The sequence below is a fragment of the Heloderma suspectum genome, chromosome 3, assembly GCF_057233095.1.
Source record: "Heloderma suspectum isolate Gila_16-S chromosome 3, 16-S_ref, whole genome shotgun sequence".
In the NCBI taxonomy this organism is placed as follows: Eukaryota; Metazoa; Chordata; class Lepidosauria; order Squamata; family Helodermatidae; genus Heloderma; species Heloderma suspectum.
In genome coordinates, this window is record NC_139460.1 from 265,565,088 (window position 1) to 265,590,472 (window position 25,385).

Here is a 25,385-nt window from a genome sequence, read left to right on the forward strand (position 1 = left end):
AGAAATGATGATGATGATAGCAGCTGTACTTTACTCATTGTCTGCTTGTTCTAGACACATGCAGGCTTCTCAAGCCTGAACTAGCTACCAAAGCAGTACTAAGCAGCGTCTGTCTTCTCTCTGAGATTTCCTTAGCCTTCCTTAGGTTTATTGCTATGGGGAAAGGTTGGCTATGCTTAATGGGGAAAGGATTGCTGGATTTGAACATGCAAAATATCAAGAGGCAAGACTTCCTGGAGCCAGATTTTATCAGAGTGAGAGGAGGAAGCAGTCAAGCACCTTTCATGGTGTCTGGATTCACCCCTCCCTCCTGCTGCCAACTGCCACTGCTCAGGACGCGGCAGTCCTTCCACTGCGTTTAGATCCAACTCTTTGACCTGCTGAACTTTGCCACTAAGAATCTGGTGCCTGAATTTGCTTTTTTCCTCCTCCCTCCCAATCCCCTTTTCTTTGGTGACATGTCTTTTAGATTGTAATCTTGTAGACAGGGCCTGTCTTTTTAAAATCTTTGTAAGCCACTCTGGGAGACTTTTTTTGCTGAAGGGTGGAATAAAAAAATGTGATATAGATAGATGTCTTTTTTCCTGTGGACCTTTATCCTGATCTTATTTGCGTGGATAGGAACTAAGGGTACAATACTCTGCACATGTTCAAGCCCACTTATTTTGATGCTGAACTGAGGTATAGCCTTTCAAGCTAGTTGTGGGGCTACATCTGTTAGCCTTGGCTCATATTATGCTCTGGAATAAGTTATTGCCTTCCTCTGCAGGAGAAAGTGGGTTATTCAAATACTGGTTCATTTTTTGCCTGATGTGTGTGTGCAGTGTGTGTGTATGAAGAAACATCTGCACAGACTGTTGATTTAGTTACTTCCATTTCTGTTTGCAGGAAGATTGAGGTTTTTGGTACCCAACTGCTTTCCACATGAATATTGGGAGACGAAGGTGGTGAAGGGCCAAGCCTTTGGTTGGTTGTCGGCTTCTAAAGATTTAAAACATTGTCAGTGCTTTTGGGCTGAGACAGTAGCTCCTTGCTCACTTTTTTGGGGGGGCGGGGTTCTGCCATGGAAAGCCAGAGGCGTTGACACAAACGCAGGGACCCAAAGTACGCTCAGAGACCAGGAGTGGGCTGTCCAGATTCAGGTAGCCACAATGGGCACGTGGCCAGTGTGTGGATGAAAGACACCCTTCTTCAGAAGCACAAAGGGAAGTCTGTGATGGTGCAAGACCAAGCGTGGGTCTGCACAGAGCACTGTGGATGTGCTGAATGCTAAATAAACTTGTTTACAAAAAGGCCAGGACTCTGTATATCTCTAGGCATACAGGGGACTGCCTGTACCCCCTTTCATCGCTTTGTTGGGACTTGGAAAGTTTTCTTCTTGACAGGTATGTTGAACCCCCCCCCCCCCCCGGGAATAAAATTCACATACGTTGCACTTTTAGATTTTTCTGCTTTGATCTGTTTATGCTACACAGATAAACTGTAGCCATTTTATAGTATCTGCTTGTATTTTGGTCTTGTAAACTGCCCTGGAAGGTGGTACGCATTGCCATAATAAATAAAGTTTACTCTGGGTTTCATCTGCTTCCATTTCCTATTTTCATTCTATTTATATCCTAAGGCAGGACAAGCAAGGAAATAGGCAAATCTAATTTGCCTAATGCATGGAGTACTGGACCTGGATTCAAATCTCAGGCGAGCTGCTAATTCACAGGACAGCATATTTCAGTGGCACGTCTGCATTAGTTGAGACACAGGGGCCAGTTTGTAAATGCATGTCCATCACACTGCAAATGCTATATTCAAGTGAAGTGTGAATGAGCCATCACAGAACAAACGCTAGAGAGAGAAATTTAATATTACCCCAGACACAAGACTTTTCCACAGCTGAGTCAGCTCATACATTCATCTGTAAGTTAGGTGTTGAATAATGCAGTGATGAACACACATGTGGAAACTGACCCATTAGGACCTAGCACATGTAGAAGTAGATTGATTAAAGAGAGAGAGAACAAATGCAAAGATGACTGGCATAAGGAAAAGCTAGATCACCTGTCTTGAGAGGCTCACTACAGGATACAAACCTAAATAAAGAAGTAAATTCTACTTTATAACCAAAGTAAAATTGCTCAAATGAACTCTTCAAAGATAGTTGCACCACTACTGTAGTTCCAGAGAATGAGAAATGCAATGTGGTCAATGCAATGCAGTCAAATGATGCCGTTTCAATTCACAGAATCATAGAATAGTAGGGTTGGAAGTGGCCTATAAGACCATCAAGGCCAACCCCCAATATGGAAGACTGATGCAATTAACATATTGCGACACATACTGGAGAGAAAATGATCAAACTATACAGTTTATCATATCTATGATCCCCTCTACCTACTATGTCAGCTCTTATTTTATGGTATGTACGTTGTGTGCATGTATGTACATCTCATGGTGTCATGAGTGGATGACTTTTTGTGTTGCCTCTGAATGTGAAAAACTTTCACAGTGCTAAATGTTTAGGAGGTAGCTTTTTGTAGGCAGTTTTCTTTTGTAAAAAGGAACTAATATCATTTCATCATCCTAAGGTAGTGAGATTTTTGGGTTTCTCTTTTGATCTCTAGATCAAAAATAGAGATCAAGTTGTTTGTCAGCAAAATGGTCAGACTCTGTTAATGCAAAATACTAAAGATAGAGTGTGGGAACATATGTGCAATACATGGTAAGAAATTGAACAACTTACTATCTCCAGCACTTTGAATCCAAATTTAAGATAGAATGGTCATATTAATAATGGCTTATCAGCATGATTTTGAAACCTCAGTATTCTGTTCCCATTTATACTTCTAATTGAAGTAACACTTGTTTCCTACAAACTCTGCTGCCTTCCAGATGTTTGGGTTACAATCCCCATATGTAATATCTGGGCCACTGTATGGGGGTGTTCACACAACACACTAACCCACACTCAGTGTCTGAGTCGATTATGATTAAGCAGGAGCTTCCTCCAAACAGGCAGCTTCTTCATTAAGGCTTCAAGGCACCATTGTGGTTCCATCTGAACACAAACTCACAGAAACAAGCTCTACAGTCTACTAAAGATAAACAACTCTAGATGTTTCTTGCCAACTTCACCCTCTTATAAACTTATCTTGCTCAGGACTAGTTATCAATACATTGACTGAATTCCTTTGCTGGGGCTGGAAAAGAAATGCAGAATGCCAGGGATGGGGCACAAACAGGAGTAGTAGTAAAGATATAAACGGTTGGATGACCTGGGCTGCAATGATGGCCAGACTGAAGGAATTAAACTTACCGGTTTTTACAAAAGGAACCAGGACTCCAGACAGTGTCAGCAGGATGAGACGAAGGACCTTGGTGTGGGGCATTGCCTCCTTCAGGAAATGAGATGCCTTTGAGAATGCTCAAACTCTCTGAAGCTTTAATAAGCAAGTAGCTTTCTGAGGCTAAATGAAGACCTTGGCCAGTCAGCTCTCAAGTCTCTTCACATGTGTGTACACACACACACACACACACACACACACACACACACAGAAATGCAAACACTCTGCAGTCTCGTTCACATACACTGATTCAGACAGACCTACCTCCTCATGCCAAGTGGCAGCTCCACCCTCTTTCAATTTTGTCTTTACTCTCAGGCCCCTCCAATTCTACCGTTGGCCCTCCCCACCAAAGCAACGCACAGACCCTCTGGCAGTTAGCTGCAAAACCCAACAGGCGCCAAGGACTGCACCAGGTTTCTAACAACTGGAGCACACATCTAACATTGCCCTATGTTAAGGACAGTGGTGAATAACAGCATTCATTAAAAATGCTAAACCCAAAGTAGGCATATATTTGGATAGGCTGTACCATACATCCTGTGAATATGCAGTGGCCACCTCCAGACCAACATATAATTGGGGGATAGTGATGACCACAGAACCTTTAGGGTTATAGGTGTCTGAAATACCTGATTGAACATAAACACCCTATCAATGCAGACTGGATAGAAAACAACAGATATTCACATGTTCACTGCATTTTATCAAATCCCAGTTTATTAAGTCTCCTCTGATAAATAGCTTTAAATTATGGGCATATGGATTTGCTTAGGAAACAGCTTTCTCTTTGCTCAGAGATGACAGAGAACAGCACCAAATTAGTTCTTTGAGCAGAGAATTTGAAAGAATATACACACAGAGGGGCTGATTTGAATGTTTCAGAGATTTTCAGTGCCTTAATAAACAGGTATCTCAATGTTCAAACACATTTCCTTCTGAGTAAGTGCTGCTGATTTCTTATTGAATGAACACTTAAAATAGAGGCAGAGGATAGATTTCTAGACAAATCACTTCAGGGTGAGTATCTGCCAGTGCCCAGTTTACATGTGATCTCAATGCACCAGGTAAAATTTTCCAGTTCAGTTGGGCAATTTGAAATTCTTAGAAGCAACAAGCTAGTTTTAAAGTTTACATTCAAAATGCAACATAAACACCTTTGCTCAGCCAATTTTACTGGAAAAACAACAAATTATTCAATCAACTTCCCCTGCTGGTCCTCCATACAAGCTTTCATTTTTGAAAAGTTGGAAAAAAGTATGTGTGAAGCCATAACTATTTTAAGAACCAATCCCCTACCATGCTGTAACTTTTTAAAAAAAGTGTGGATTGGTTCTCAACTGCCGTTTAGAGGCACTTCTGTAGATGGTAAACAAAAAGTTAGCATTTACTCCATGATTTATCTCCACTACGAACCCATTGATTTTATCAGATATCAAGTTCCATCTTGTTCTTTCAAGTTGGTTGCCAGCCTCTTCTGAAGTGACAGTATTGCCCTATTAGACCCTAATTGTGTTGTGTGTTTGAGTATTGCATTGTGATAAAACTTGCACACCACAATATAGTGAATTATCATGACTCAGAGAATTCTGGAAGGCGATTGTCGCTCTCTCAGTCAAACCTTGTTTTCTGACAGGACAATTACATGCCCTGAGCCTATCAATCAAAATACTTCGCATTCGCGTACAAACTTTTGGGGGTAAATTTCCTGAGACGTGCTACAAAATAAATGCAGGGGCGGTGCAAGTTTCCCCATCAGAAACAGCCTTTCACACCAAACTAACTGCAGCAGTACTTTTTTTTATATGTAGAAACAGACGAAATAGGATTTAGCACCTGATTTTCAAGGTCAATTCCTGTTCCACACAGAGAATATATATCATGATGCCTTTCCAATGCACAACACTATTCAAAACAACAGTGGGAGAAAAGAAGCTTCATAATGGGTAAATACAGATGGCCATTTGCCAATTTATAACCTACCATGGTGTGTATGGAACCACTCTGTAAGCTGGTAGTCTCTACCCACACATCATTATGGGTTTTTTAAATGAACTTTAGTCATTTATATCCTGCCTTTTTTCCAATGAGTTCAAGATGGCACACATGCCCCCTCCCCAATTTTCTCCTCCCAATAACCCTGTGAGGTAGGTTAGACTGAGAGATATTGACTGGCCAAGGTGAGCTTCATAGGTGCCGAACCTGGGTCTCCCCAGCCCTAGTCCAATACTTTAACCACTTTGCTGCACTGGCTTTGTAAATGGTAAATTACCAATTGGCAAATGGCTACTTTTGGGGGAATACAGATTACCATTTGTCAAGTGGTAATTTATAATGTGTATATAACCACTTGGTAAACCAGCTGCCTGATTTGTCTTGCCAAGTACTGAGGAAAGTCTTACCATATTTTTGCATCTAGTCTGAAAGCCAAGGCAGCAGGAATGGTGAGATTATCCCCACCACCTGGCAGTACAATACAGATGACCAGTTTACCAAGTAGATACCATGAATACCTCTATTCACACCTGCCAAGGTGCACAAACGTGCTAAAATTTTCTTTTCCAATTTGCAGTACAAATAAGGGGCCACCAAAATCCATTTCCCCAAAGATAGCCTATAACATAGCTGTGCATATGACCAGTTGGTGACCTGATTGTCTGTAGCGTCTTGCCAAGTGGTACGGTGAAACTTGCCATTTCCCTCCTTTCCCTAGATTTCTAATCAGTGACACATGTGGGGTAAGGTTCCCTCCACCCCATCCCAAACCATTTAGTATGACAATACAGATGGCTAGCCTATTGAATGGTTACATGTACACTACTGCAGTTTATATAATGTATAACCGAATTTTCTCCATTAACATGTACTCAATGTGGCTTACAGGTTTTAAAAAAAATAAATAACAAAACAATAAACTTTAAATATATTATCATCACGGTTAAGTTATTGCATAGCAAATGATAATCTGTAATCACCCAGATGTCTTGCTTCCCATGCGATTATATGCGCATCAAGGTTAATTACCACCTGGCAAATGATCATCTCTATACACCCATATATACCATTAGCAGCAAAGTCACCATGCATCCTTTCTTTCCAAAATGTTAGCATAGATGACCCAGACCATTCTTCCTCTCTTTTAGCAGTGAGATAATACTTCTGAATGAGCCATATTAAAACCACTAATATATTCTGGTATCATCTCAATACTGCAGCGTGTGGGCATGTGTAAGAGTAATATTTAACCCTACCAACCTGTTGCATTCACAGGAGTGTTCCACAGGCTTCCGGCATGAAGTCCAATTCATACATACCGAGACCCATGAGGGAGCTCCCTGTAACGCACCCATGTGTGTGGAGCTCAACATGTCAAAGACACTTGCATGAGCAGCTCGCCATGTCTGGAGGATTTTAACTACATTAGTGGCTAAGTTGGTTGGTTAAAATCTGTCCAGACCATATGGGAAACTGCTCATACAAACATTTTACAACATGGAGTTCCATCCATGCAGTTGCATCACAGGATACTTTATGTATGAAAAAAGGTCTTCAAATAAGGCACATCTCCTTAAGCTCCTTTCCTGCTGCAAAGTTTTACTAAATTAAATTTTATTTAGAATGGCTTTTTAATTCTCCTATGGCCCAGAATTATTCCTATGCAAGTAAACAAAATGCTGCTCCAAGAATAGGGCTATACTCCTATTTACATTATAAGAATCGATTACCACATTTAACATTGTTCTATGGCTGTAAGGAACAGACGATTAAAAGTGAAATCCTATATATAATTACTCAAAAAGTCAGCACCACTGAGTTCACTGGTGCTTACTCCCAGGTAAGTGGGTATAGAATTGCAGCCTAGGTCACATTATAAGCTTAAAACAGAGCGGGGGTGGGGGGTGGGGGAGAAAGAGAAGAGAAATCTAAAATGTTTTATATATAAAAGTTGACATGTAACAGTCAATTCATTTCATTCCATTACTTCCCTCATCTCATTCTCACATTTCAGTGTAATTCTTTTGACATCACAAAATGAGGAATGAAAACTATTGGAAAAGTGCAAAACAAGAATCTGCTTATGCCTATAAAATCCCGCCTGTCCCTGAAGGACAAGAGTATTCTAGGCTTTGGTTAGAGAGCCATCTCTTTGGTATGCTAATTTTTTTTTTTGCTGGGTTTACTATAGTACTTGCTATACTATACTGAAGTTCACATTGGGCTTATTAACATCACCTTTTTACATGTTTACAGCTTTAAAAAACTAGCCAGACTTGGTCCTCTTGCATAAACAAGACAACAGCATGAATGGGTGTATGTCTTCAGTTGGAAGAAGGGAAGAGTGAAGATTTGTCAAACATTTCCAATCTCAACTTAACTGATGTTTATTTCCATCTCTAAAATTATCAAGTAGCAAAACCACCAACATTCCTCTAGGGGAATAAAGCAGCTGCTGTCCCTCCATGTCCTGTGTACTTGATGGTACAGGAACTGGTACAGCTTCAGGTCGACTTTAGCACCAGAAAGGATTGCCAAAGCTGGCTTTGACAAAAGCAAACAATATGTGCTCAGGTATAATACAACCAGGTTTTATTTAAGTTCTCTCTTGTTTACCCCCATACTAGCAAGAGTTCAGAGGGAATTTAAAGTTCTGTAAACATTAACTACCCCTCTTCCCCCCTTTATAAGTTTACAAAGCAAAGGAGATCAGGAGACCAGATTTGTGACAGCACCTAGCCTCTCTGTTCTAATGGATTCAAAAACTATATACAAGTCTGCAACCGTCTCTGTATAGTTACTGTACATGTTGGGGGAGAGGGGGAAGAGAGAGGAAAATCAAATGAAATAAAATCTAAATCAAACTGCTCTGGAGCAACTTCAGTTGTCTTCTTCAGGCGATGATGGCAGAAAAAGATCTTCACACAGCAGCATAACTTCCATGGGCACACTGTGACCCTGTGCAAGTGGGAGCATTGGCGGGGGTTTGAAATTAAGTGCACTGGCCACTTCAGACTGCTTAACATTCTGAGACGGGGACGGGAGAAGTTGGATTACATAAATATATAAGCACAATGGCTTGGAAGTAATGTGAGAGTGTATGATATCACGAGGACCAGCACACCTCACTTTATCCCTCCTTGTGGTTTTTACAAACAGAGACGCTGCCAATGCTCAGATTCCTTGTCTCATTTATTTCACTTTGAAGATGACAGCTTCCTGTTCCTTGGCGTTAATGCTGCTGCAGAACTTACAAAATTCTGAACCACCATCATAAGTAACCAGATGGCTAGGTTTCTGGCTAGGTTTCAGGTTCCAAAGGTAGTGTCAACTCCCACACAAAACCAATGGGTGAAGATACATATGGTAAAGATCCTATGCGTCTCTGAAACGAGACAAATTCACAGCAGAAGGGTCCAAAATAACTGGCCCAATCATTCTGGAGGAAATATAATTACAGGAGAAATTCAGCCTGAAATAAGTGCCTCCTCCCACAACTTGAGTCCCTAATTGTCCAGGAAGGCTGGAGTGTGCTGAAGCATGAACTCCGGCATCTTTGACATCACCACCCAATGAAGACAGACTTGAACTTCTCCAAATTCAATGTGCTGAAGAAGGCCTGGCAAGGATGTGCAACGCCAAACCAATCCAAGCTGAATGCTGCCTACCACCACCATTCCCTGTTGTTGCCAGCTCTACAGTTAGCTTATGAATGCAGCTCCTGAAATGGGAAGGCATCTTTTGCCCTGATGGAGCGTGGAAGTCAGTATCTGCGTGGCATTTTGGTTCTGAATGACATCTGTTAACCATGAGCTCTCCACCATGATTGCACCAGTTAACTGTGATGAGAATGAGAGGGGAGGGGAGGAAGCTATCATATGTAGACTTCCAAATGGCTTTCGAAATAGCTTGGGAGAAGAAATCACCGCACAGTGATTTGCACTCAGCCTCATGAATAAATCTTCTTTCCCACCTATCCAGCAGAAAGAATCAGAGGCTGACAGAAATGAAGGTGGTTGTGCAATCCTGGGCAGAAAGGACTTGTTGAGGCTAGAAAAAGCCTGAGATGATTGATTCTGTGATCCATTTGCAAGGCAAAGATGACTGCGGGGGATAGAAAGTACTCTGTCCAGCAGTGGAGAATGCATGGTTAACAGACACAGGAAAAGCCATTCGTGTTGCATATACTCAGTAGTCATCCAAAGTCTCTATCTCTCCCATATTGAGCCGCTCTGATGAAGCATTGACTGAGAAACCTGCAAAACAAGACAGATCCAAGTTTTTAGTACACAGGTGTGCTATGTTTGATATTCCCAGACCTTATAAATCTTCTTAAAGTTAACTAATATAGATTACAGACATTATTCAAGGCAATACTGTGCCAATCCAATTTTTTTCCCCTGGTGTTTCAGCTCCTAGTTTAAAGCTACTTTTTACACTATAAACACATGAGTAAAGAATATTCTCAAAACACCCAGTTTTATAACAAGAATACCAAACAAATTTCCTCCCCTTATAAACCACTACCTGGGGCAGGACTAGCGATCAAGATTAACATAGGCATGCACAAAAAACACTCAAAACCTTTATCAGCCCATCTTCCTGCACATATCTAAATGTGGAAGTAATAAAATAAGACTAAGGGGCAGACAGAAGTGAGAACTGGAGTGGTGATGGTCAGACAAAGGCTAAACATGGTTGTAACTCCAAGACAGAAAGAAAGCACCGGGGCTGTCACTGATTCTGGAATCTTAGTTTCTGTTTTCCCCTTGAGACTCTGGCACCATTTATTTAATATACCACAAAGCAAGTTGTTGCTCTGTCACAGCAGAAATATGTGCAAAATATCTGGGATAAGGATGTTAAGCCAATTTGATTCCAGTTTGGACGTTCTTGAACTCACCTAACAAGCTGGGATCTGCACGAACCATTTTTTGTTTCTTCTTCTTTTTGCCACTCTGCACCGCCTCGAAGTTAGATTGCTGGTTGTTGCTTTGATTAGTCTGAAAGACTGAATGCAATGAACTATGGTTTATCCCCCAGACAGAATCCTAGAACACAAACAAATAATATATTACAAGCTGGAATTACGCTTTGCCTACTCAGTAACAGTAAACAAATAATAATGAGCCACTGTCCATATCACAGGGGGCACATCAGCATATCCATTCATACCTCGGTTAGTTACACACCATGCCTCCCACCTTACTTCACCATACTTCCATGTTATCTACATGAGGTTTGAAGAACAACTGTTCAGCTAATACATCAGCGATAATTTAAGCCATTCCATAATAAAACCTGCCCTCCTCTCAATAACAGATTCCTAATCCTACATCCATCAGAGTCAGATCTTTTGTTTCTTCATTAATGACAATAATTTACTTGTAAATGTTCGCCAAAGACAGAAGTATGAACCTGCTGCTGCCGCTGTTGGTTGGCTTTTTGTTTGGCACGACGCTCAAGAAACTGCTTGGCAAATTCCTTGGCTTCAGGGGTGTCTCCAAGGTAGGCTCTGATGTAATCGTGGACCTCATAAGGAGATTCCACTTCCTTCAGGAAAGAAACGAAAGTGGGAACTGCAACAGGAAGGGAAGATGAACCATGAGATACATGCAAACACTACAGATGCATGAACATGAATCCAGAATCCAGATCCAATTTTCAATACTAGATGTTTGATGAATATACCCATAAACTCTTATGTAACACAAGATTACCTTTGCCTGCAAGACAATAGAAAGCCCTTTCCCCTGAACACTGAGGTATGAAATAACTCATTTCCCTACTAATGAGGACAACAGTCTCAGTTCAGCTCCTAATTGCCAGTCCTTACCTAATCTAAGTTTTCATTAGTGGCCTAAGCCCTGTGGTAAGATCTAAAACTTAGCAATAAATAGAATATAAATTGCAGCATCAGCACCGATTTAATTACCCACCAAGAATACTGAGAAGTGGGCTACTGGACCTTTTGCAATTTTCCTGTCTTCCTCAGTGCTTTCAAACACAGTTTTGAACAAGGTGCAGCAGAGTACCACATATCATATTTAGCATGCAACTGTGATGCAGTATGCTACTGTGTATGCTTGCCTGCACTGTAAAATGTTCATACTCCTTTCCATTGCTTACCATCCAAGTTATTGGCTGTGTTGAGTGCATGAAGCATTTGTTCACACCACTGAGTGAATCCATCCTGGGCTTTATTAACCCCCTGGAACAACTTCAACAATTTTTCTTCTTCTTCCACCTTCTTATTTTGCCTGCTTGTAACACCTATAGATTTACTAAGATGGAAAAAACACAATGTTATAACAGAGTTTGAGGAAGAGGCACAGATTGCCAAGAAGGAACATACAAAGTATGCAAGACTGGAAATTGGAAAATTCAAGCAGCCACTCAGAAATTTTTGCCCTCTGTCAGAAGCAGAAATATGAAAGTATACTGAGACAGGAGCTAACATGAAATAGGAGGAAGATCTTGGCCGTGCTAATACAACACACTACGGAGTTTATTAGAAAGGTCCCATCTATTAGAAGAGCTTAGAGGGCTTGCAAAGATCCGGCATCTACAATTAAAGCAAGGAAGCTCACTGCATACTAATTCTTACCTGATGCTAGCGTTGCTCTTGTTTTTATTAGTTGCATTACGAGGTCCCACTTCTTTGACTGCATCATCCCAGAATCCCATGTTTGAATTTTTTGTGTCAGCATTGCTCCAAATACTGCTGACAAGGTCTGATGCCCACTGGCTGCTAGGATGCGTGTTCAGAGAGCCCCATACTGAATTGCCAATGCTGGTGTGCAGATTAGAATGCTGCTGGAACAAAAGTAAAGGAGCTACTGTTCATTCTCATCAAATGTACAGGAAAAGCAATACAACTAAATAAGTCTGGACTTCAACAAGCTTATTACTATTTTTAACTGGAAACTAGGCACTGTACTCACTGTAGTGCCGCGGGACCTGTTTTGCTGCTGCTGGTGTTGCTGGTGTTGCTGCTTCTGCATCTGCCTTGCCTCTTCCTGCTGTATCTCCAAGAGAGATTTTGTAGTGGCGGCAGGTTTGGCAACATTTCCCCAACCAGACAGTTTTTGTTGCTGCTGCTGCTGCTGCTGTAGGGCTTTCATTAGTTCATGCTGCTGACGCCGTTGCTGGAAGACAGTCAATGCATGGCATTCCAGTTCTTAATGTATGCATGATTATCTTCTACTGCTTTCTAGACAAAATATTTTCATCATAGTCGAATAAATATAAACAGAAATATGTTATATTTGGGGGCAACCACACTGGCCCCAACACACTGGTCAAAGTCAATCACTTACCTTTTGACTAATCTCTCAATTTGGAAACTGCACCTGGACACAATTCTTTCACAATCTGCTCTCCCGTCAAGCAAACATCATTGGTAGAGCAAATTATTTCTCTACAAAACTCTCTCATTTTGAAATATTAACTAAAAACACAGGGGTGATGGATTTAATTTCATGCTTTAAATTCAAAGAGAATCAGTTCAGTTAATTATACCAGTTACTATTTTAGGTCTTTAACTTCCCTCATATTTCTGAATGATTCAACCAGATAGGCAATGTATTTCCATAAAAGTTTAAAAATCTGTATTCTTCCAAGTCCTGATAATCTAAGACTGTGGCCATAATTGAATGATCATACCTTGGCTTAATAAGCAGAGATATGCACAAACCTTTAGCACACACATGCATCCCTTTCTTTCCTCTGTGGCATGTAAAATTAAACACAGAAATTTCCAATTAAACACAGTTTTCCTGTTTTGTCTGAACTGGGAAACTTTGGTTACCAGCTTCAAAATGAGTCAAGAACTGAAACTAGGATTTGAAGTTGGTTTATGTTCCTGGCTTGTTCTGAACCTGGTACCCATTATTTCCCAGTTTGGATGAAATGGGAAACTGATGTTAATTGGAAATTTCTGGATTGAATTGTTGTGTGCAACAAAAGAGAGGTGGTTCTCTGCAAAGGCTTATGCGTATCTTGACTTACAGGAAAACGTTGGGCAAGTGTCTCCTAGTAGCTACAAGCCACAACTGCAGGAAAATCAGCAAGCCAAGGACTGTAGGTAAGAAAGGATGGACTTCTTAAAGGCAGAAAGGGACTGGAGAACATCAGGTGAAGATGTCTTTCACAACATGGGGCATCACAGCCTTATGGCAAGCAAACTTGATTAATCTGTTACAGCAGCTACCCAAAACCTCTTTTCCAAGCTATTAAATTTACCTCTTCTCGAAGCTGCCGTTCTCTCTCTTCTTCAAGCTTCTGGATTTCTGCTAATGATAATGTTGCCTGTGACTGACATGCTCTTGAACTGGCTTGCTGACCCCACGTTGAAGAAGAAGGGAGCTGAGAGCAAAGACACACAGGAGAGGGTAAATACACCAAAAATTTGATGACTCAGATAATCAGAATCACCTGAACTGCTGCTATTGTCTGCCATAACAGCTGCTAATGTGACCACAATCTGTATTATATTCCTTTCTACTGCAGAGGTGCAACCTTTTTCTATCCAATGGGCACCCAACCCCTGCCCTCAAATGAATTTCATATTACTAACACATAGGAATGGTTTCTACTATAGTAAAAGTATTAAGATTCAGGCAGCTGACTGTGCTGTAAAATAAACAGATGTTATTCAGCTGAAACTGCCAATGCAAAGGAAAGGAAACAAATCAATTAGCTGAACAGACAGTGGTAAGAAGGGGAAGCAATGAAATGTGTATTAAAGGAAGTGGGACGGAGGGACCCTTAGAAGAGGAAACAGCAGCTTTAAGAAGGAGTTTTAATCTGGAACAATTACAAACATCAAGTAGTTGGTCACATGGTGGTGGTGGTGGGTGGGTTGTTCCTGAATTACTTAGAAAAGTTAGTGTTCTGGAATGATTTGGCTGATTGTATAATCCATGGAAATGCATAACTGCTCAGCATATGTATGTCCATATACACTTTAGGCAGAGTTGTAAATTGCTTCCCCCCTCCCTTTACTAATCTAGAGCTATAGACATCTGTGTAAACTCTGTGCTAGAAAAAAAATACAATCTGTGTAAAGAAAACTTTATCTTTTTGCAAATTATGGAGAACTGCATATATTGCATGATTTATTCCATTTCTGCTAATCATGGAGGAGGGATATGATAGCACTGAAACCCCTCTGACTGCTACAAATCCACTCTCTTCTCCCACTTTTATAGCTAACACAAAATTTGGCATGTTTAATAGGTTCCACTTAGAGAGTCAAGAAATTTTATCCTGTCTTTAAAGACTGCCTGACCTGCTTACTGCTTGTGCAAAATGGCAAGTTTTGGCAACATAGTGTAAATGTTTGAATTCCCCTGCCCCTCAATCAGCCCATGCTGCCTGGGTTTGGATGACACAGCAAATCACAGCAACCCTCTGCCAGGTGCTGAATATTCAAAATGGCTGCCGGCACATGCTGCAACACACTGTGGCTTAATTAAGCCACAGTGGGCTGTGGCGATCATGTGAACCCAGTTGTTTGGTTATTTGAGGCTGGTTTCCCCCTCCAACAAGCCATACTGCCCCAGTTTGAATGACATGACAAGCTGCGCCCGGGGAAGGTAATTATGCAAATCACACCCCACACGCTCTGAGGATTAAACAAGCCATGGTGGCTTGTTTAACCCTTGCTGATCGTGCAAACTGGCCCATTGTGAAGTACTGATACCTTCATCTGTGCAAGTTGCTGCTGCTGTTGCTGCTGCTGCAATCGGCGCAAAGCCTCCTGCTGCTGCTGCCTCTGCCTCATAATTTCTTTCTGCCGTTGGAGTTCCAGCTCCTTTCGCTTTCGTTCTTCCTCCTCATGCCGCTGCCGGGCTGCTTCCTCTTCCATGCGCAGCCGGTTTTCTTCTAACTGACGCTTTGCCTCTTCTTCTTCACGTGCCCATTTGGCAGCCTCCTCTTCCTTCCCAGAACAGAAATGATATGCAAATTCTCTGAAGTTCTAAATTAAAATGTTTCCTTTTAAAATATTTTAAACTACACAGGATTGCCAGATATCCTTTCCTTCAAAGAATATAATTTGTTCTAGAACATAACTATTTGGTGGAAAACAGCTAATTTCAGAACCCCCAGGGCAGTGCTTGAAGCTCCATTACACCGCTTATTTTAATTTTCGTTTTACAATCCAAAATTTTAAGAGCATTCCTCAGTTTTGAATTGATAAAGAGTTTTGTATTTAACCAAAATGAAAGATCTTTCTGTGTTGTTTGATCTATAATGGCTCATTCATAGATACGAATCACCACTTGATGCACGTGCACCAGCCTTCAGTTCTGGCAATTCTTAATGTAAGAAGATTTTTACCCTTCTTTTCACCTGTTTACGAAGCAACTCTTCTCGCTGCCGTCTTTCCTCTTCTTCTCTTCTCCTTTCCTCCAGTCTTCTAAGTGCTTCCTCTTGTTGTTGTCTTTCTTCTTCCTCCCGCTGCCGTCTTAGTGCAATTTCTTGTTCCCTCTGCCGCCTCAGAGCTTCCTCCTGCAAACAGAAATACGACACACATTAAGATTCAAGGCCTATAGCCAGAGGTTTCTTGCCTTGCTTGCTGAAAGGCTGACAGGATGCTGGAAATGTGTATATTACATAGTATCTATTGTCTGTTGTAATAGAAGTTTACTTAAATTAAAGGAGATTATCTTATGGCTTCTAGGACACTATCCTCATTCCTGTTGGTGGTGACACTACTGATTGAGAAACTGAGACTTTTGGGGGACACACTAGTGATTTTTTGGAACCATTTCAATTAGGGTTCCAGGTTGGTTTGGGCACTGAGATTGCCTTGTATGATGACCTGTCTCTGGAGAGAGATAGGGGGAGTGTGTCCTTGTTGATATTCCTTGATCAATCAGCAGCGTTCGATACCGTTGATCATAGTAACCTTCTGCAGCTTCTGTCTGAGCTGGGAGTTGTGGGCACTACTTTGCAATGGTTTCACTCCTACTTGGACAGCTCTTTCAGAGAGTGGTGCTGGGGGTGGGTGGGTTGTGCCGACCCCATGGAGACTTCAATGTGGGGTTCCACAGCACTCAATCTTATCTGCCATGCTATCGCCATGAAACCACTGGGTGAAGTCATCTGAAGTTCTGGACTGCATTGCATGTTGATGACTCTCAACTTGACTTTTCATTTCAAGCAGGTGTGGCAGTATACTAAACTGGTGTCTGGATGGTAATGGACTGGATGAGAGCCAATAACCTAAGGCTTGATCAAAACAAGACAGAGGCACTGTTAGTGGATGGTTCTGCTGTTGGATGGAGAGGGGGATGCTACCTGTTTTGGATGAGGTCACACTCCCCCTGAAGGAACAGGTGCAAAGCTTGAGGGGTCTTACTGGATCCAACACTGTCAATAGAGGCTTAAATGGCCTCCATGGCACAGAGTGCCTTCTACCAGCTGTGGCTGATAGATCAATCTGGATAGGGATAGCCTGGTGTCACTGAACTATGCTCTGGTAACCTATAGGTCAGATTACTGCAATACATTATATGCTGGCCTCCCTTTGAAGAGATTTGGAAACTGCAGCTAGTGCAGAATTTGGTAGCCAGGCTTTTGACTTGGTCTAGGAGTTTTGAACATCTGACAGACCCTAATACTTCAAGGACTGCCTTTCCCCATATGAACTTACCCAGACCTTGGTAATGGACTGATAATGGCCCTTGCCACGTCAGAGCCTTCTCTGCCCCTTTCGACATAAGCTTGGGGGTGGCAGTGCAGGAACAAGCCGTGTGAAATGCTCTCCCTAAGGTTTACCTGGCACCAACATTGTCACTGTACTACTTATTTTCCCAGGCATTTGGTAACTAGTAGCCTCACTGTTGTAGGTATTTTGGGTGCTCATTCTAGGTTTTGGTGAGGGGAGAACACTGGTATCCAGTATGAGTATTGTAGATGAACATTCTTAGCATTGTATTTTTTAACTGGGTGTGTCTTTATTGACTGTATACTTACATTTTTTGACTTTGTTATATTGATTATGGAATCTGTACTTGTATTATTATAAGTATTAATTATGCCACCCCTGCCCTGTGTAAGTTGAGGCAGGCCCAGAATAATTACGCCAGGGGCACCAGAGAGTTCAGGTGTGTGGCCTGGAGCTCTGAGCAGCTCCACCACCAGGCTGCCCCTCCCGTCCTCACAACATGCAGGCAATCTGCAAGGACTGGAGGGACTAGGTAACCCACATTACCTAGCAATAATGTGGGTTGAAGCTCCAGGCTACATGACCAAACTCCCCAGTACCCCCAAGCTTAATTATGCTGGCCCTGCCCCCAATATATGTACATCAGGGGCAGGCCCAGAATAATTAAAAAGGGACCAGTGAGTCCAGATGCATGGTTTACAGGTTTGCTCAGTGCAACTGCCTGCCTGCAAACAAGCCGGGGAGTGCAGTTGAAAGGGAGGGGAACCAAGGGCTGTCTTGCCTGCCCCCGCCCCCAACATGGGCCTGATTGTAATGCTTTTGGGAGCAGAAAGATCCATTATTACTAACTGTATAGTTCATTTTGCTGATGCTGCTACATGAATGAAGTCACATGTAAACCTGATCAAATATCTTTTACTTTTGAATTTGTATTTAAATTTGCTGAGACATTTTAAAAATATTTTAATTATTTGCTATAGCTTATGGCTTGTGTAATAAAGATTTTGACTGATTCATGCCAGCCTTTTTCCAGCTTAGAATGGTTAGATAGCTGTGGTTTGATCTACAGAAGGCAGACCTAGCCTTGGTGGTACATATGCTTTGGTTATGTCCAGGCTAGGCTACTATAATGGGTCCTATGTAGGACTACCCCTGAAGACAGTTTGGAAACTACAATTGGTACAGAATGTGGCAGCTAGAACATTTGTGGGACCTAGGTGTTGGTATCATATCACACCAATTCTTTACTGGTTACCTTTGCTGCTTATTTGTTTCTGGGCTCAATTTAAAGTGCTGGTTTGAAACTTTAAAGACTTAACTGGTTTTGGATCAGGTTAGCTGAAGGACCACCTGCAGTCTTATGAGCTTGCCTGAACTCTAAGATGAGCATCAGATGTCCTATTATTGGGCCTGTAGGTAAGAAATCATATACTACTGGTGGTCACCACGGACGGGGCCTTCTCAGTGGTGGCCCCATATCTTGGAACTCCCTCCCCAGGGAGGTACATAAGGCTCAGTCATTACTAGTTTTTAAAAGAACTTTGAAAACATTTTTATTTCAGTCTGCATTTGATAGGTTTGCTGTACTTTTTCTTCTTGTAAGCTGCCTTGTGAGGGCAATACGCCCTGAAACGCAGGGAAGAAATGCATTAAATGAATAAATACGTATCTTGGCCATTATGCATACAAAAAACTAGTTTCTTAGGACAAATGTGGAGAAAAGAAAACCTGCATCTAACAGACAAACTGGAATTTTGTCTGGGAGTTCCACAGAATGGAATTCCATTCTATGGAACTCCCTCCCTAGGGAACTCTGCTATGCCCCCTCTTTAATGAGCTTCCACCACAAACTGAAAACTTGGTTATTCAGGCAGGAATTTGGGGTGGGTTAGGGTATTTTTAAATAATGTTTTAATGTATAATTTTACTGTTTTAAATTGTGCTGTTGTACATCGCCCAGAGTGGCTGGGTGACCGGCCAGATGGGCGATTAAGAAATTTAATAAATACAATAAATAAATAAATTTCACTCATCACAAAGCAGACTTACATTTAGTATGCAATTACAAATAGGCAATAAAATGTAATTCCTTCTCTCTCTCTCTCTCTCTCTCTCACACACACACACACACACACACACACACAGCTGAGAAAACAGATTCTCTTTATGGTAAGTAATAAGTAATACTTATTGTGCATATTTGAGAAGTCACCTGCTTCCTGCGAGCTAGCTCCTCCTCTTCTCTTCTTTTTCTTTCTTCCTCTTGCCTCCTGATTAGTTCTTCCTGTTGCCTCCGAAGCTCCTCCTGTCTCTTCCGTTCTTCCTCTTCTCTTTTGGCCCTAAGTTCGGCTTCTCTCCGCTCTTGCTCTAGCTGAAATAATAAAAGTCGCATTGGATGTGAAGACAAAAGTGAAATATATCTACAACTAACTGCGTAATTCTTGCTGGTTACATATTAAATGGCTCCTAGTTACCATCCCTTCTCTATAGCTACCGTTTCGTTTTCCATAAATCATGTCCTTGTGATCTCTTGTAAAAAAACAAGACCTGCTCCAGAATTAGGAACGCATTAGTAATTTCTTGAAGCACAATTATGGCAGATCAGGATAGGCCATGTCACAGTTATTCAGAAAACAGGTGATATGGAGGCTGCAACTGGAATTGCCAGTGTCATGTAGTAGAACACCATGTACTATTTCTTACCTTTGCAGCTTTGGCCTTTTCAAGCTGCTGTAACTGTTCTAGAGCTGGTCCCTGAGCTGTAGTATCCATTGGGAGATCCCAGACACTGCTTCCTTCCCAGACTGCAAATCAAATAGGAAAAAATAGGTTGTAGTACACTAATGAATATTTAAATTAGGAGAGCAGAGAGACTAGAAGCTAGTAATCCTGTGGTATCTGACAAATTCATAGAGAATTAATTTTAAGAATTTCACAGTATATAGCTTGGACAAACCCTTATTTGGGTGAAACTTTTCGTTCCTAAGGACTGAACTCCTAACTTGTTTAAATATATAAAAAGTGAAAGATCCAGCTGGATTTGTTATGGAAAAAAATAAAGATGAGGATCTAGTTTAACACATCCTATATGACAAGGGATGAATTATTTTACCTTGTCGGGAAATCTTAAATAAGCAGAAAAAACTAAAGACAATAAAGCAGAAATAATCAAATGAACATAAACAAAATTAAATCCTTATAAACAAAGGTTTTCAAATTATTTTTATTTTATTTACTACATTTCTATACCACCCAAAAGCCAAAGCTCTCTGGGTGGTTCCAAAAAGTTAAAACCCCAAAATACATCATGATAAAATATAAAACTTTAAAAACTTTGAAACAGAGTAAAACCAAAGTATAAACCAGAGTCAAAGCAAGCAGCAGTGTAAAGACCTAAGAACACATTTAAAAACAAAACTGAAGGACAATAAAAACGGGCATGTTGAAATCAAGTAATTACAACTGGAGATATTCATGAAGTACACGTGTTCCTTCTACTATCCTCCCTAAATTGCCATAGATGGGACTCACACAAGTCAAAAATATTTTACATAACATCCTAACATGGTGCAGCTTAGCCAAGCAACATCTGAGGATCATCATGCCAAATCATAGTTTGTGGGTTTGGATGTAACAGCAAACCACAGTTTCCCAAATTATGATTTACAGATTAGCCTCAACCTGTGCTTTCAGATTCTGGTTTGGCAATCATTCACAAACTATAATTTTTGAATTTGCATTGGTTTGGATATCACTGCAAACCACAGTTTGGTTTTGCAAATCATGGTTTGGTGTTATGTCTGAATGCAGCCAATATCAAAATATTCAAAACTGTTTTACTACCTGTAGCCTGTGGCGCTGTTGACTGAAGCTCCCAAATTGAGCCAGTGTCTGGCACTGACACAGACCTTGTTACAGGTGGCACCATGTTCTGCTCAGCTTTTCTGTAATAGAGAGAGAAAGATTCAACATGCTACTTCAAAAACATATCTTTATGCAGATGTTGCAATGAATTTTAAAAAGAACTTTAATACGATTCCCCCCCTTCTCTCTCCTTTCTCAAAACCAATATTAAAGTAGTATTACCGCATATCTTCCTTCTAATTCCAGTATTGGTGAGCAAAGTCCAGATGTCTGAGCTTCACAAAACTTGTTTTTATTAATACTGATCAGAATTTCAGTGCAAAGGCCAGTTAGTAAAACAGGCTTCAACCACTGAAAACATATATTGGAAGACATCTAGCCAATACGATTAACATGACACCCAGTCTCTACTAGATTTTGCTAGTTTCATGCTCTGCCTAAGAAAGCTTCACAACTTTAGTGGTACTGGCACAAAAGGTTTTACCCAAATGGTCTCCCTCTACTGACAGAAGGCTCTTTGATCCAGCAGATCAAACTGGGAGATGCTTCTTCAGCAATTCCCCCTCCCCCTCTATATCTCTCCACAACCACCTCCCATGCTGTTCTGAAGGGTCCCCCCACTCTCTGAAACAGATTTTGGAGGCACACAGAGGACTGGAGTGGGGAGAAGGAATCACCAAAAAATACCTCCCTCCCAGTTCACTGACAGAAACTTTCACTGGATCAAAGAGCATTCCACCAACAGAGTGACACCAACTGGATACAACCTCAAATAATTTTGAATTGGGAGAAAAGAGTGATGTACCTTCAGTGGTAACTACTGAGGGCCACATCATACAATATATATCTTATGTGGTGTTTTAACTGTACACCTAAAAATGTAATGTGTGAAGGTGACAGATGTGTGCATGCAAAGATGCATTTGTCAGGGAGCTGTGATTGACTGCAGCTTCCTGTTGAATGTACTGGATGTACTACTGCATAATGTGTCAAGTCACCTGAAACCTACATTCTTACCTCATTTTAAGTGCCTGGAACTGTTGCAAAAGAAGAGCCAGCTGCTGCTGTTGCTGAGATGAGAGGGCTGCTTTTTGCTGCTGTGCCATCACCTGTGCATACTGCTGTCTTAAAGAGAATGGGGGAAAGTTCACTCTACTTGCCTACAGAATGATTAAAAAATACAAAACAGAACTGCAAATGCATATCACAGTAACATTCAAGCACACCAATACAAACCAGAAAACACGCACTTAGTAAAAAAAAAAAAAGGGGGGGGGGGAGAAACTGGATCATATTGCACAGGAAAAGTGGCTTTTCAACAGCGCCATACACAGCATTTACTTAAGTCATAATGGCTTGGATCTGAAATGTGCATGGAACAATCCTTCTGTTCATGAAAGGTTTTCAATCCAGCGGAGGATCCTGCTGGTGGAGGAGGGGGTGACTTTTGCGGATTCCCCTTGCCCCCTGCAGTACCCACCCCCATTCCAGATGGTCTACATCCCTGGAGCAAGTTTTGGGGGGCACAAAGGGCTGAACGGAGAAGGAGGAACCAGCAAATATAGACTCTCCCATTTTTGCTCATGGGATGCTCCACTGCTGGAATGGAACTTGGGATGCAAGCCACCTACTTTAGCCATTCTCTTGTACACCAGTTGCTGGAGAATATGAGTGGGAGGGTGCTGTTGCACTCGTGTCCTGCTTGTGGGTTCCTGGTTGACAGCTGGTTGGCCACTGTGTGAACAGAATGCTGGACTAGATAGACCCTTGGTCTGATCCAGCAGGGCTCTTCTTATGTTCTACTGCTTTTTATTTTTTTATTATGATTTTTTTCTTTAAAAAAAATGAGATATGCTAGCTCATCCTTGAAAAACAAAATGAGTTGCATTCATATAAATATGCACATAAAGGGGCTAGGGGAAGCTGACTTCCCTAGCCTTTCCCCCTGGCAGCCCCTGCTCAAAGACTTCTTCATGAGCTGAATGGCACAGCCAGTGGTGTGGACGACTAAGGGAGAGGTGGGGAATCACTGAACACTGAGCAGAGGCAACCTCCATGAGGAGGAACCAGCACTGCTGGCAATTACATTTATCCTTATCTTGCTCCTATATAAGAGAGCTGGACATGTCAAAGCCTTACAATTAACTTCCCATTCATTCAGTCAAGTCGTCCACCCAAACCTAATAAATACTGCATTAGCAAAGAGGTTTGTGCGTCTTCCCTGTTACAAGAAAAGTCCTCATTTTACTCAATCACAGTGCTGCAAGGCACACTGGAGGATACTCGTAGGCAAATAGCAAAAATAGGTAAGCACTATATGAAAGGAGATGCAAAAAGGCGTATGAAGGGCAGGAGGTTCAGTTGAAGCGTGATCAAAACCATAGCATGTTCTGCAGAAGCTAAATGCTGTGTGGACGTGCGGCAGTCCAACCACCATTATTCTAGGAAGGGATGCTCAAAGATTTCCGCATTTTTAAACAAACCAAATGGATCCACCTTTCCTCGACTTATATGTGGATCAGAATGCAGTTATTCTTCAGTTTTTGCACTTCTCCAAACTCATAAATGTTTATTTTAGGTACAAATGCATATAAAATATGTATTTCATGGTAAAATGCGTACAAAACCCATATTTTATGAAAATGCACATTTTCTTGAGTTTTTAAAAAAAACATTCCCAGATTTATGTGGAAACAGGAAAGAATGGACCAATGAATGAACACATACAAAGCTGACATGGACTGGATATAGACTGATCTGTCCATCCCTATACAAGAACTACTGATGCATAGGTCAGATTATTAAAATAGCACAACATAGCCCCTGGCTGAATTTTACATTGACTTACTTACTGTAACAAAAATTGCTGGTACTGGAGGTGCTGCATTTGGTACATGGCCGTGAATTCCTGTTGTCTAGTCAGTCGTTCCTGGTCCAACTCGCCCTACAAACAAAGCAATAATTGAACTGGGGGGGGGGGGGGGGCCCTGCACCAACCATTTGAATTCATTCGGTTATTTCATTGTTGTTTTATTACTGTAAAGCGCCCCAAGGGCATCTGGCAGTTGGGTGGTATATTTAATAAACAAACAAACAAACAAACAAACGTATTTGATGGGAAGGGCGAGCTCAGCTATAGCTGTGTCATTTCTCAGCTTTAGTTCACCACCTCTAAAATGGGCATCATATCTAAGGCTGCACATACTCTGTTCAAACAAAAAACACATCAGTTCTACCACGACAATGCAAACCGCACATCAAGAAAAGCTGAATTGTAACTGGTCTCCATTAGACAACTTAAACAAATATGGAAATGTTAGATTATTTTCGTAATGGTTCTGTGAGTCACAGGGAGGGGTTCTGGTTCCTCTCCTAACCATGGGAATTGATAACTAGTTTCAGCTTCTGAGATTTCATCAAGCATCACACATTCACTTTCAGGCCTATTTCTGCAGTCACAAGCACTAAAAAGTTGCTCTTAAAGTAATAAAACCAACGTTTTTGAGATGAGAAATTCTGTATCCAATACCAAATGCTGGACTTGCACTGTAATGGAGTACATACAGCCCGGATTTGTTGTTGTTGTTCAGTCGTGTCCGACTCTTCGTGACCCCATGGATCATAGCACGCCAGGCCTTCCTGTCCTGCGCTCTCTCCCGGAGTGTGCTCAAGTTCATATTCATTGCATCGGTGATGCTATCTAGCCATCTCATCCTCTGCCGTCCCCTTCTCCTTTTGCCTTCAATCTTTCCCAGCATCAGGGTCTTTTCCAGGGAGTTTTCTCTTCGCATTAGGTGGCCAAAATATTGGAGCTTCAGCTTCAGTATCTGTCCTTCCAATGAGCAGTCAGGGTTGAGTTCCTTTAGGATTAACTGAGTTGACCTTTGCAGTCCAGGGGACTCATAAGAGTCTTCTCCAGCACCACAGTTCGAAAGCGTCCATTCTTCGGCGCTCAGCCTTCCTTATAGTCCAGCTCTAACAGCCATACGTTGCTACTGGGAAAACCATAGCTTTGATTATGTGGACCTTTGTCAGCAAGGTGATGTCTCTGCTTCTTGCTATGCTGTCTAGGTTTGCCATAGCTTTCCTCCCAAGGAGCAAGTGTCTTTTGATTTCATGGCTACAGTCACCGTCTGCGGTGATCTTGGAGCCCAAGAAAATAAAATCTGTCACTGCTTCCATTTCTTCCCCTTCTATATGCCAGGAAGTGATGGGGCCAGATGCCATGATCTTCGTTTTGTTAATGTTGAGTTTCAAACCAGCGTTTGCACTCTCCAGTTTCACCCTCAACAAGAGGCTCTTTAGATCCTCTTCGCTTTCTGCCATTAGGGTGGTATCGTCTGAGGATCTGAGGTTGTTGATAATTCTCCCGGCAATCTTAATTCCGACCTGTGATTCATCCAACCCGGCGTTTCTCATGATGTACTCTGCATATAAGTTAAATAAGCAGGGCGACAATATACAGTCTTGTCGTACTCCTTTCCCAATTTTGAACCAATCGGTTGTTCCATGTA

The 25,385-nt window shown here is 41.5% G+C and overlaps 2 protein-coding genes across 15 annotated transcripts in view; both read right to left on the reverse strand.

Annotated features, from left to right (window-relative positions):
• Positions 1-3,504, reverse strand: part of SNORC (secondary ossification center associated regulator of chondrocyte maturation) — a 29,657-nt gene extending 26,153 nt beyond the window's left edge. For both annotated transcript variants that reach the window (XM_084846806.1, XM_084846807.1), the window contains exon 1: positions 3,308-3,504. In XM_084846806.1, the coding sequence (XP_084702932.1) occupies positions 3,308-3,380 (73 nt within the window). In that variant the 5' untranslated portion in view covers positions 3,381-3,504. The remainder of the gene's footprint in view (positions 1-3,307) is intronic.
• Positions 3,505-7,905: 4,401 nt separating this feature from the next.
• Positions 7,906-25,385, reverse strand: part of GIGYF2 (GRB10 interacting GYF protein 2) — an 88,687-nt gene continuing 71,207 nt past the window's right edge. For 4 of the 13 annotated variants that reach the window (XM_084846794.1, XM_084846792.1, XM_084846796.1 and 1 more), the window contains exons 15-28: positions 23,724-23,815; positions 21,889-21,996; positions 20,851-20,951; positions 19,711-19,811; positions 19,220-19,378; positions 15,687-15,845; positions 15,037-15,312; positions 13,575-13,697; positions 12,275-12,478; positions 11,938-12,146; positions 11,460-11,614; positions 10,716-10,909; positions 10,234-10,381; positions 7,906-9,586 (exon numbers count right to left, since the gene is read on the reverse strand). In XM_084846794.1, the coding sequence (XP_084702920.1) occupies positions 9,519-9,586; positions 10,234-10,381; positions 10,716-10,909; positions 11,460-11,614; positions 11,938-12,146; positions 12,275-12,478; positions 13,575-13,697; positions 15,037-15,312; positions 15,687-15,845; positions 19,220-19,378; positions 19,711-19,811; positions 20,851-20,951; positions 21,889-21,996; positions 23,724-23,815 (2,097 nt within the window). In that variant the 3' untranslated portion in view covers positions 7,906-9,518. The remainder of the gene's footprint in view (positions 9,587-10,233; positions 10,382-10,715; positions 10,910-11,459; positions 11,615-11,937; positions 12,147-12,274; positions 12,479-13,574; positions 13,698-15,036; positions 15,313-15,686; positions 15,846-19,219; positions 19,379-19,710; positions 19,812-20,850; positions 20,952-21,888; positions 21,997-23,723; positions 23,816-25,385) is intronic. The other 9 variants (XM_084846804.1, XM_084846802.1, XM_084846801.1 and 6 more) reach the window with 7 other exon arrangements.